Below are 12,552 nucleotides of genomic sequence, written 5' to 3'. Positions count from 1 at the left end.
CCAAAGTGAAAAATTTGGGATTTATTTCATTAAAGATGCTGTTATTACAGAGGGCAAAAATGCCTTCAGCACCTCAAGTTGCTTTACTGATTTGGTGTGTCCAGAATTCAGAGAGGGTTTCCTGCCTGGGTGGGTTTTTCACCAAGTCTTTGCTTTTCCCAGCTTCCCAGCAATGTTGGTATTCAGACAATAAACTCAGGATTTCTCAGTTACTTTTCTAACCTGACATTCTGTGGATTTGGATTTTTTTTATTGTTTTTTTTCCAGGCACACATTTCCAGTCCAAACTTGGAGCTCAGTAATGCAGCATTGCAGGCCTTGGGCTTCTGCACTTTCAATTCAAACAACACAGCTGAATTATCTGGTGAGCAAACAAACTGTGACTATAAATATATCATCAGAGCTCTTTCTTTATGTTTTTCCTAGCATTTGTTTTCATTTTGACCAGGATTTGTCTGTAATGTGAGCAGTGTGATCAGTCCATTAATTACATCTTGTGCACAGGTGTGGCGATGATTTTTCATGCTGTTACATTAATTCTGTTTTACAAACTTCTAGTTTGATTAAGTGCTTTGGTAGCAATTAGTACAGTAATTAGTTGTGTGGAATTAGTGATCAAAAAAAGATATTCTTGTGGGAAAAGAGTGAAGAGCCTGTTTGTAGGATCTGGGAGTGCACAGTAGAGCTTTTCCAGCTTTTTTCTTGGAGATTTCTTTGTTCCATCAAATCATGGACTGGTTTGAGTTGGAAGAGACCCTTAAAGCTCATCTAGCCCAGCCCCAGCTATTTCAAATTAATCCAAAATCTTATGATCAGCATTCCTAGAAAGTGCTAAATCCCTTTCACAAAAGGTTTTTGCTTTTGACAACTTGAGGCTTTGCCTCAAGGTAAAACCACAGGTTTTTGGTACCAGGGGAGAGGGCATTTTTCCTGTTTGAAATTGTGGTTTTTTTTGGTTCTTCTCCATTTTTTTCCAGTATCTTCTGCTTTCCTATAATGCCAAATTCCCCCTGATTTCCTGTGGGAACGAGGCATTTCTAATAATGTCTGTGTGCTAACTTTCTTTGCTCTCATTTTTCCTACCAGTTGATAAATAACAATTTTATTTCAGAATGTCAGGCTCCAGAAGTCACAAAAACAATGTGGGGTTGGGAAGGGAGGGAGGACAAGGAGCTCCTGTACCTCGGAGTGTGCTTTTGATTGGGGAGTGAAATTGTCCTTCCATTCCTCTGATTGCACATTTGCCATAAATCTGACTTTTTACCCGTGAATTTTAAAGGAACACCATTTCTCCATCTGTGTTCTTAGTTGGATCTAAGTCCTGTATTAACTTTATTAATTTTCTTCTGCTTTCCTATAATGCCAAATTCCCCGATTTCCTGTGAGAACGAGGCATTTCTAATAATGTCTGTGTGCTGCCTTTCTTTGCTCTCATTTTTTCTACCAGCTGATAAATAACAATTTTATTTCAGAATGTCAGGCTCCAGAAGTCACAAAAACAATGTGGGGTTGGGAAGGGAGGGAGGACAAGGAGCTCCTGTACCTCGGAGTGTGCTTTTGACTGGGGAGTGAAATTGTCCTTCCATTCCTCTGATTGCACATTTGCCATAAATCTGACTTTTTACCCGTGAATTTTACAGGAACACCATTTCTCCATCTTAGTTGAGATCTAAGTCCTGTATTAACTTTATTAATTTTTATGTGATGAGCTACAGTTTTACCTCAATTTTACTACAATTTTGTTACTTCAGTAACAAAAAAGCTCTTGGGGGCTCTAAAATAAATTTATGTCAAGTTATGAGCAAAGTGCTGCTAAATTTACTTAAAATCCAAGAAGTTTTGAATAATTAAATATTCATCTTTAGCTCAGGTGTTTTTAACTAAAGCTGGCTTCTAATTTTATGGATTCTTATAACGGTAATACAGATGCACTGCATGTATTAAATTTATTATTATTTCATTTTTTCTATTTTTATATTATTTATATGAAATACTTTTATATATCTACATAGAAAATTTTTATATTTTTATATTATATATAAAAATTTTATATGTTATTATATTCTATATAGCTGTATTATATCAATGTAGATATTATTTATATGAATATACACTTTATATATAATATAATATAATATGACATGACATGACATGACATGACATAATATGACATGACATAATATGACATAACATAGTATAATACAGGATAGTATATATAATATACTATATTATATATATTATATTATATATTACATATTATATGATATAATGTTTATATAGTATTATATTATGTTATATATTATATATTTACATATATTATATAAAATATAATATATTGTTAATTATAATAAAATTATAATAATTTTATTATAATTAATATTATAATAAAATATTATAATGTTAATATTTATTAATATTATAGTAATATTTTAATATTAATAAATGATAGTTGTATATTGATTTTTATATTATTAATGTTACTAACATTTCCAGCTTTGTGGCTACTCTAGTAGGACAGGAGCTGCTGCAGAGTGATGTTTAAGGCAGTAAATCCCTGGCACTTGCAGCTGCATGGGGTGTGGGCACATTATATTATAGTATAATATAGTATAATAGAGTATATCACAGTATATGATATATATACTGTAATATTTAATATATAATGTAATATATATAATATAGAATATATAATAATAATGGAGGAGAGGAGCTGCTGCAGAGTGATGTTTAAGGCAGTAAATCCCTGGCACCTGCAGCTGCATGGGGTCTGGGCACGTTATATTATAGTATAATATAGTATAATAGAGTATGTTGTACTATATATAGTATATTATAGTATATCACAGTATATGATATATATACTGTAATATATAATATATAATGTAATATATATAATATAGAATATATAATATATAATATATAATATAGAATATAGAATAATAATGGAGGAGAGGAGCTGCTGCAGAGTGCTGTTTAAGGCAGTAAATCCCTGGCACTTGCAGCTGAATGGGTTCTGGGCACATTATAATATAGTATATTACAGTATATTACAGTATATTACAGTATATTATATATAATATAGTATATTATATATAATGTAGTATATTATATATAATATGATGTAATGTTTTTATAATATTATATAATATATAAATATATAAATATATAAATATATAATATATAATAATAATGGAGGAGAGGAGCTGCTGCAGAGTGCTGTTTAAGGCAGTAAATCCCTGGCACCTGCCGCTGAACGGGTGTGGGCACACTGCAGTGGGCACAGTGCCCTGGCGCGGGTGGCAGCGGGCAGTGGGTGAGGGTTGTGCTGTGCTCTGTGCCAGGCCCCGAGGCGCAGGAGCTGCTGGCAGCCGTCAACAGCGTGGCAATGAAATGCTCCGACAAGAACACCCGCACCCGGGCACTCTGGGTCATCTCCAAGCAGGCTTTTCCTCCTGGAATTGTTAGGAAGGAGGTGAGTTCTGCACTGTTCTTCCGCTGGCCTCGTTTCTCACACAGAGGAGCCTTCAGAAATTGTTTCAAACATGAGTTTCTTCATTTCTCATTTTGGTGCTGCCCTTTCTCGGGAAAAGGAACCAAATTATTTCTCACTCTCCACTCAGTAGCTTTTGCATCCAAAGGTTATTTCCCTTTGAATGGGACACCCAAGTGTCAAATCTTGGAAAACCTGAGCCATAAATGACTGCTCTCCTTGAGGGGAAAGCTGCAATGTGAGCATTTGTATCAGAAAGCAATGAAATACCACAGGGCAGAAAATGATGAATATTCCAGTTTAAAATGAAAACCTGGCATAATCCAGACACAATCCTGGAAAATGAAATGTCCCAACTCCAGCTCCTCCTGGAATGATTTGTGTCCAGGTTTAATTGTTTCAAACATGAGTTTCTTCATTTCTCATTTTGGTGCTGCCCTTTTATAGGGAGAGGAGGCAAATTATTTCTCACTCTCCACTCAGTAGCTTTTGCATCCAAAGGTTATTTCCCATCAAATCTGACACCCAAGTATCAATTCTTGGAAAACCTGAGCCACAAATGACTGCTCTCCTTGAGGGCTGCAATGTGAGCAGTTCTATCAGAAAGCAATGAAATACCACAGGGCAGAAAATTACGAATATTCCAGTTTAAAATGACACCTGGCATAATCCACACACAATCCTGGGAAATGAAATGTCCCAGTTCCAGCTCCTCCTGGAATGATTTGTGTCCAGGTTTAATTGTTTCAAACATGAGTTTCTTCATTTCTCATTTTGGTGCTGCCCTTTCTCGGGAAAAGGAACCAAATTATTTCTCACTCTCCACTCAGTAGCTTTTGCATCCAAAGGTTATTTCCCATTGAATGGGACACCCAAGTATCAATTCTTGGAAAACCTGAGCCACAAATGACTGCTCTCCTTGAGGGCTGCAATGTGAGCAGTTCTATCAGAAAGCAATGAAATACCACAGGGCAGAAAATTACAAATATTCCACACCTGGCATAATCCAAACACAGTCCTGGGAAATGAAATGTCCCAACTCCAGCTCCTCCTGGAATGATTTGTGTCCAGGTTTAATTGTTTAAAACATGAGTTTCTTCATTTCTCATTTTGGTGCTGCCCTTTCTCGGGAAGAGGAGCCAAATTATTTCTCACTCTCCACTCAGTAGCTTTTGCATCCAAAGGTTATTTCCCATTGAATGTGACACCCAAATATCAATTCTTGGAAAACCTGAGCCATAAATGACTGCTCTCTTTGAGGGCTGCAATGTGAGCAGTTCTATCAGAAAGCAATGAAATACCACAGGGCAGAAAATTATGAATTAAAATGAAAACCTGGCATAATCCACACACAATCCTGGAAAATGAAATGTCCCAGTTCCAGCTCCTCCTGGAATGATTTGTGTCCAGGTGCTCACTGTGCTGTTCTCTTGCTCCCTCAGGTGTCCAATGTTCTCTCCACGCTGGAAACAATCCTGACTAAAGGAGAAGCTCAGTCTGTTGTGGTTGAGTATGAAGCACTTAATGTCATCATACGGTGAGTGCTCTGCAAAATTCCACTCTCAGCATTCATTTTAGGGGGAAAACCTTTTATACAAAACCCAGGTGGCACTAAATGTTCTAAAGAAAAAACTCCCAAGTTTTTATTGTGTTTGGGATTGTTTTTCTCCAGGGTTGCCTGGTTTTCACTGGGTGGTTGCTGGGTGCTGAAAACACCAGGGGTGTTGGAGTTCGTGCTGAGCAGAGTTTGCTCTGTCAAGGGCACAGCTGGCACAGCTGGCACAGCTGGCACAGGGCATTCTCCATGGAATTGTGCCCAGGGTGAGCTGCTGCGCTCTGCACCACTTGTTTTATAATAATTAAATTATATAATTATAATAATTAAAATATTTTATATATATATATATATATATATATATTATATTATATTATATTATATTAATTATTATATTATATTATAATATTATAATAATTAAAATATTGCCTTAATAATGCCATCATCATCCTGAGGCAGAAATCAGAAATACTGCTCTCATTTTTAGTGGCTCTTCAGGAATGACTTCCCACCTCTCACCTGTGATCTTCTTACCTTTTGTTTCCAGAACCTGCCTGCTTGAGAAATAGAAATTCTCTGCCATTATTTGGGGGTTTATTTAAAAATATCTTATTTAGAAATATCCCCTTGGCAACACGTTTTAGTGCAGTGTTTCCCATAGCATTGTTGAAATTCCTATTTAAATCCAAAAGTGACTTTTTAGGAGCATCACTGTGAGCATGTTGTTCTGGTCAGCAGGACTGAAATATTAAAAGTTTACCTTTATTTAGTGCTAATTTAATTTCTGTATTAGTAAATACATTGAGCTTGTATTTTTACTCCTTTTTAAGTTTTCTCTTTAACTTTTGGCATCTGGTTTGAGCTGCAAATCCATTTTTAAATAGTTCTTTTAAACAGTTCTTGTTTTTGTCTAAATTGGAGCATTTATTGATGACACTCAGAGAACTTGAGTGCCTGCTATTGGAGATCTGTAATCCCTATTTTTTGGGATTAAAAATGGATTTAAGAAATTTGGGATGGTCTCCTATAAATCCTGGACTGAATTAGAGCATTTATTGATGATACACAGATAACCTGAGTGCCTACTGTTGGTGATGTGTAATCCCTATTTTTGGGGGATTAAAAATTGATTTAAGAAATTTGGGATGGTTTCCTATAAAACCTTTATTGAATATGAGCTCTTATTGATGATACACAGATAACCTGAGTTCCTGAGTTGCTGTTGGAGATCTGTAATCTCTATTTTTGGGATTAAAAATTGATTTAAGAAATTCAGGATGGTTTCCTATAAATCCTTATCTGAATTGGAGCATTTATTGATGATACACAGATAACTTGTGTGCCTGCTATTGGAGATCTGTAATCCCTATTTTTTGGGATTAAAAATTAATTTAGAAAATTTGGGATGGTTTCCTATAAAACCTTTATTGAATAAGAGCTCTTATTGATGACACTCAGAGAACTTGAGTGCCTGAATGGCTGTTGGAGATCTGTAATCTCAATTTTTTGGGATTAAAAATTGATTTAAGAAATTTGGGATGGTCTCCTATAAATCCTGGATTGAAGTAGAGCATTTGTTGATGATACACAGATAACTTGAGTGCCTTCTATTAGAGATCTGTTATCCCTATTTTTTTGGGATTAAAAATTGATTTAAGAAATTAGGGATGGTTTCCTATAAAACCTTTATTGAATAAGGGCTCTTATTGATGATACAAAGATAACTTGAGTGCCTGAATGGCTGCTGGAGATCTGTAATCCCTATTTTTTGGGATTAAAAATTGATTTAAGAAATTTGGGATGGTTTCCTATAAATCCTGGACTGAATTAGAGCATTTATTGATGACACACAGATAACTTGAGTGCCTGCTATTGGAGATCTGTAATCCCTGTTTTTTGGGATTAAAAATTGATTTAAGAAATTTGGGATGGTTTCCTATAAAACCTTTATTGAATAAGAGCTCTTATTGATGATACACAGATAACTTGAGTGCCTGAGCTACTGTTGGAGATCTGTAATCCCTATTTTTTGGGATTAAAAATTGATTTAAAAATTTTGAGATGGTTTCCTATAAATCCTTGTCTAAATTGGAGCATTTATTGATGACACTCAGAGAACTTGAGTGCCTGCTATTGGAGAGCTGTAATCCCTATTTTTGGGATTAAAAACGGATTTAAGTGCCTGCTACTGGAGATCTGTAATCCCTATTTTTTGGGATTAAAAATGGATTTAAGAAATTAGGGACGGTTTCCTATAAAACCTTTATTGAATAAGAGCTCTTATTGATGATACACAGATTACTTGAGTGCCTGCTATTGGAGAGCTGTAATCCCTGTTTTTCTAATCCCTATTTCTTTATGATTAAAAATTTATTTAGAAAATTCGGGATGGTTTCCTATAAATCTCTGATTGAACTAGAGCATTTATTGATGATACACAGAGAATTTGAGTGCCTGCTATTGGAGATCTGTAATCCCTATTTTTTGGGATTAAAAATTGATTTAAAATTTCGGGATGGTTTCCTATAAATCCTTATCTGAATTGGAGCATTTATTGATGACACACAGATAACTTGAGTGCCTGCTATTGGAGATCTATTTAATTTAATCCCTATTTTTTGGGATTAAAAATGGATTTGAGTGCCTGCTATTGGAGATCTATTTAATTTAATCCCTATTTTTTGGGATTAAAAATGGATTTAAGAAATTTGGGATGGTCTCCTATAAATCCTGGATTGAACTAGAGCATTTATTAATGATACACAGATAACTTGAGTGCCTTCTATTAGAGATCTGTTATCCCTATTTTTTTGGGATTAAAAATGGATTTGAGTGCCTGCTATTGGAGATCTATTTAATTTAATCCCTATTTTTTGGGATTAAAAATGAATTTAAGAAATTTGGGATGGTTTCCTATAAAACCTTTATTGAGTAAGAGCACTTACTGATGACACACAGATAACCCGAGTTCCTGAGCTGCTGTTTAAGATCCGTAATCTCAATTTCTTTGGTTTTTTTTTGGTTGCAGCTTGATGGAGCAAGCTCCAGGCCCGATGGGGGAAGAGGCAGTGAGGTGGGCCAGGCTGATCCTGCCCCTGGTGGTTCACTCCTCCCACAAGGTGCAGCTCCGAGGCGCCACTGCCCTGGAGATGGGCATGCCCCTGCTGCTGCAGCGGCAGCCCGAGGTGGCCGCGGTCACCGAGCACCTGATGACCACGGTGAGTGGCACTGCTGTCATTGCATTTCCTCAGAAACTTCATTATGCCATGGTTTTAATGGAAAACAATGGAGATGTAAATGTTCACTGCCAAAAAGTGCCCAGAATCAAAGGGGATGGGAGACAGAGGCAGGAAAGCAGAGCGTGCTCAGCATTTTCCATGTCCTGCGTGTCCTTGTCACCGAGCACCTGATGGCCACAGTGAGTGGCACTGCATTCATTGCATTTCCTCTGCATTGACACAACCTCGTGATGCCATGGTTTTAATGGGAAAAAAATGGAGATGTAAATATTCACTGCCAAAAAGTGCCCAGAATCAAAGGGGATGGGAGACAGGGGCAGAAAAGCAGAGTGTGCTCAGCATTCTCCATCTCCTTGGAGTCCCCATCCTGAGCAGCAACAGGAGCCCCTGGGTGTCCTTGTCACTGAGCACCTGATGGCCACAGTGAGTGAGGCTGCTTGGGCTGCATTCATTGCATTTCCTCTGCATTGACACAACTTCCTCATGCCATGGTTTTAATGGGAAAACAATGGAGATGTGAATATTCACTGCCAAAAAGTGCCCAGCATCAAAGGGGATGGGAGAATTTGGAGAGGGAAGGAAAGCAGAGTGTGCTGAGCGTTTTCCATGTCCTTGGAGTCCCCATCCTGTGCAGCAGCAGCAGCAGCCGGAGGTGGCCGCTGTCACCGAGCACCTGATGGTCACAGTGAGTGGCACTGCTGTCATTGCATTTCCTCTGCAACTTCATCATGCCATGGTTTTAATGGGAAACAATGGAGATGTAAATATTCACTGCCAAAAAGTGCCCAGAATCAAAGGGAATGGGAGACAGAATTTGGAGAGGGGGGCAGGAAAGCAGAGCATGCTCAGCATTTTCCATGAGCTTGGAGTCCCCGTCCTGTGCAGCAACAGCAGCCCCTGTGTGTCCTTGTCACCGAGCACCTGATGGCCACGGTGAGTGGCACTGCATTCACTGCATTTCCTCTGCAATTTCCTGATGCCATGGTTTTAATGGGAAACAATGGAGATGTAAATATTCACTGCCAAAAAGTGCCCAGAATCAAAGGGGATGGGAGACAGGGGCAGGAAAGCAGAGCATGCTCAGCATTTTCCATGTGCTTGGAGTCCCCGTCCTGTGCAGCAACAGCAGCTGGAGGTGGCCGCTGTCACCGAGCACCTGATGGCCACAGTGAGTGACACTGCTTGGGCTGCATTCATTGCATTTCCTCTGCAATTTCCTGATGCCATGGTTTTAATGGGAAAACAATGGAGATGTAAATATTCACTGCCAAAAAGTGCCCAGAATCAAAGAGGGTGGGAGACAGAATTTGGAGGGGGAAGGAAAGCAGAGCGTGCTGAGCATTGTCCATGAGCTTGGAGTCCCCGTCCTGTGCAGCAACAGCAGCCGGAGGTGGCCGCTGTCACCAAGCACCTGATGACCACGGTGAGTGGCACTGCATTCATTGCATTTCCTCTGCAACTTCATCATGCCAGTGGTTTTAATGGGAAAAAAGTGGAGATGTAAATATTCACTGCCAAAAAGTGCCCAGCATCAAAGGGGATGGGAGACAGGGGCAGGAAAGCAGAGCATGCTCAGCATTGTCCATGTGCTGGGAGTCCCCATCCTGAGCAGCAGCAGCAGCAGCAGCAGCCCCTGGGTGTCCTTGTCACTGAGCACCTGATGGTCACAGTGAGTGGCACTGCTTGGGCTGCATTCATTGCATTTCCTCTGCAATTTCCTGATGCCATGGTTTGCATGGGAAAACAATGGAAATGTAAATATTCACTGCCAAAAAAGTGCCCAGAATCAAAGGGGATGGGAGAATTTGGAGGGGGAAGGAAAGCAGAGCGTGCTGAGCATTTTCCATGTGCTGGGAGTCCCCGTCCTGTGCAGCAGCAGCCCCTGGGTGTCCTTGTCACCGAGCACCTGATGGCCACAGTGAGTGGCACTGCTTGGGCTGCATTCATTGCATTTCCTCTGCATTGACACAACTTCATCATGCCATGGTTTTAATGGAAAAACATTAAATGGAGATGTAAATATTCACTGTCAAAAAGTGCCCAGAATCAAAGGGAATGGGAGACAGGATTTGGAGGGGGGGGTTGGCAGGAAAGCAGAGCGTGCTGAGCATTGTCCATGTGCTTGGAGTCCCCATCCTGTGCAGCAACAGCAGCCGGAGGTGGCCGCTGTCACCGAGCACCTGATGACCACGGTGAGTGGCACTGCATTCATTGCATTTCCTCTGCAATTTCCTGATGCCATGGTTTTCATGGGAAAACAATGGAGATGTAAATATTCACTGCCAAAAAGTGCCCAGAATCAAAGGGGATGGGAGACAGAGGCAGGAAAGCAGAGTGTGCTCAGCGTTTTCCATGTGCTGGGAGTCCCCATCCTGTGCAGCAGCAGCAGCAGCCCCTGGGTGTCCTTGTCACCAAGCACCTGATGACCACGGTGAGTGGCACTGCATTCATTGCATTTCCTCTGCATTGACACAACTTTGTCATGCCATGGTTTTCATGGGGAAACAATGGAAATGTAAATATTCACTGCCAAAAAGTGCTTTGTCAAAAGCAACAAAGGGGATGGGAGAATTTGGAGAGGGAAGGAAAGCAGAGTGTGCTGAGCATTGTCCATGTGCTTGGAGTCCCCATCCTGTGCAGCAGCAGCAGCCCCTGGGTGTCCTTGTCACCGAGCACCTGATGGCCACGGTGAGTGGCACTGCATTCACTGCATTTCCTCTGCAATTTCCTGATGCCATGGTTTTAATGGAAAACAATGGAGATGTAAATGTTCACTGCCAAAAAGTGCCCAGAATCAAAGGGGATGGGAGACAGAGGCAGGAAAGCAGAGCATGCTCAGCATTTCCCATGTGCTTGGAGTCCCCATCCTGTGCAGCAGCAGCAGCAGCCCCTGGGTGTCCTTGTCACCGAGCACCTGATGGCCACGGTGAGTGGCACTGCTGTCATTGCATTTCCTCTGCATTGACACAACTTTGTCATGCCATGGTTTTCATGGGAAAACAATGGAGATGTAAATATTCACTGCCAAAAAGTGCCCAGAATCAAAGGGGATGGGAGAATTTGGAGGGGGAAGGAAAGCAGAGCGTGCTGAGCATTTTCCATGTGCTGGGAGTCCCCGTCCTGTGCAGCAGCAGCAGCCCCTGGGTGTCCTCGGTGGAGCTTTCCATGTTCCCCTTCCCTTCCAGGACTGGCCTCACTTGGCTCTTTGGTTTTGCCTTATTTTGTGCTGAAAAACCCAAAACCCAAAACCCAACCAAACAAGGGGGTGTTTGGTGACAGGGCGTGGTTTGACTTCAGAGTTGGAGGAAATGCAAATATTTTGCATTGTTTGAATGAATTTGCCATTGTCAATAAGAGCCATAAATTTCAGTTAAAAAAGAGAATCAGGTGGTAGCAGATGCTGTGGTACAGAATGAAATCCTGATGTGGAAATTCCAGAAATGCTGCTCCACTTCCTCATGGCACCAAAAGCTGTGGATTGTGCTGAGCAAAACAAACTCGTGCTTAGTTTAGGTATATAAGTTATATAGATTTCATTGTAAAAAATACATATTATGTAGATGTGATTATATATATAACATGTAATACATATTATAGAATATATATATATATTATATTATATATATATAATACATACAGTACATACATATATATATAACAAAAATATATGTTATGTATATATGATTATATATTATGTATATATGATTATATATAATTTTATATTATATATCATATATATTATGTTATATATCATATTATGTTATGTGTAATATAATATATAATATACAAAAATATTGTGTATATTGCAATATATATTACAATATAATATATTACATAATATATATAATATTATGTAACATTATATACTACATAATAATATGTAATACATTATACATATGTAATATATATAATATGGATATTATATATATTACAATATAATATATAATTATGTAAATAATGTATATAATGCAATACTATATATAGTATGTAAAAATAGATATACTATATAATATATAGTATATAAAATATCTTATATATTGCAATATATATTACAATATAATTTATTACATAATATATATATTATGTAATGTTATATACTACATAAGAATATATAATACATTATACATATGAAATATATATAATAGATATAATATTATGTAATGTTATATACTACATAAGAATATATAGTATATTATGCATATGTAATATATGTAATATATATATAATATAATGGTTTTTATATATATTACAATATAATATATAATTAT

At 38.3% G+C, this 12,552-nt stretch overlaps 1 protein-coding gene across 1 annotated transcript in view; it reads left to right on the top strand.

Annotated features, from left to right (window-relative positions):
- Positions 1-12,552, top strand: part of RIF1 (replication timing regulatory factor 1) — a 65,690-nt gene that overhangs the window by 2,047 nt on the left and 51,091 nt on the right. The window contains exons 3-6 of the mRNA XM_064718817.1: positions 268-364; positions 3,342-3,472; positions 4,933-5,027; positions 8,074-8,263. Of these exons, the coding sequence (XP_064574887.1) occupies positions 268-364; positions 3,342-3,472; positions 4,933-5,027; positions 8,074-8,263 (513 nt within the window). The remainder of the gene's footprint in view (positions 1-267; positions 365-3,341; positions 3,473-4,932; positions 5,028-8,073; positions 8,264-12,552) is intronic.

Source organism: Zonotrichia leucophrys, chromosome 7, assembly GCF_028769735.1.
Source record: "Zonotrichia leucophrys gambelii isolate GWCS_2022_RI chromosome 7, RI_Zleu_2.0, whole genome shotgun sequence".
NCBI classification, from domain to species: domain Eukaryota; kingdom Metazoa; phylum Chordata; class Aves; order Passeriformes; family Passerellidae; genus Zonotrichia; species Zonotrichia leucophrys.
This window is presented reverse-complemented; position numbering and strand designations above follow the sequence as displayed.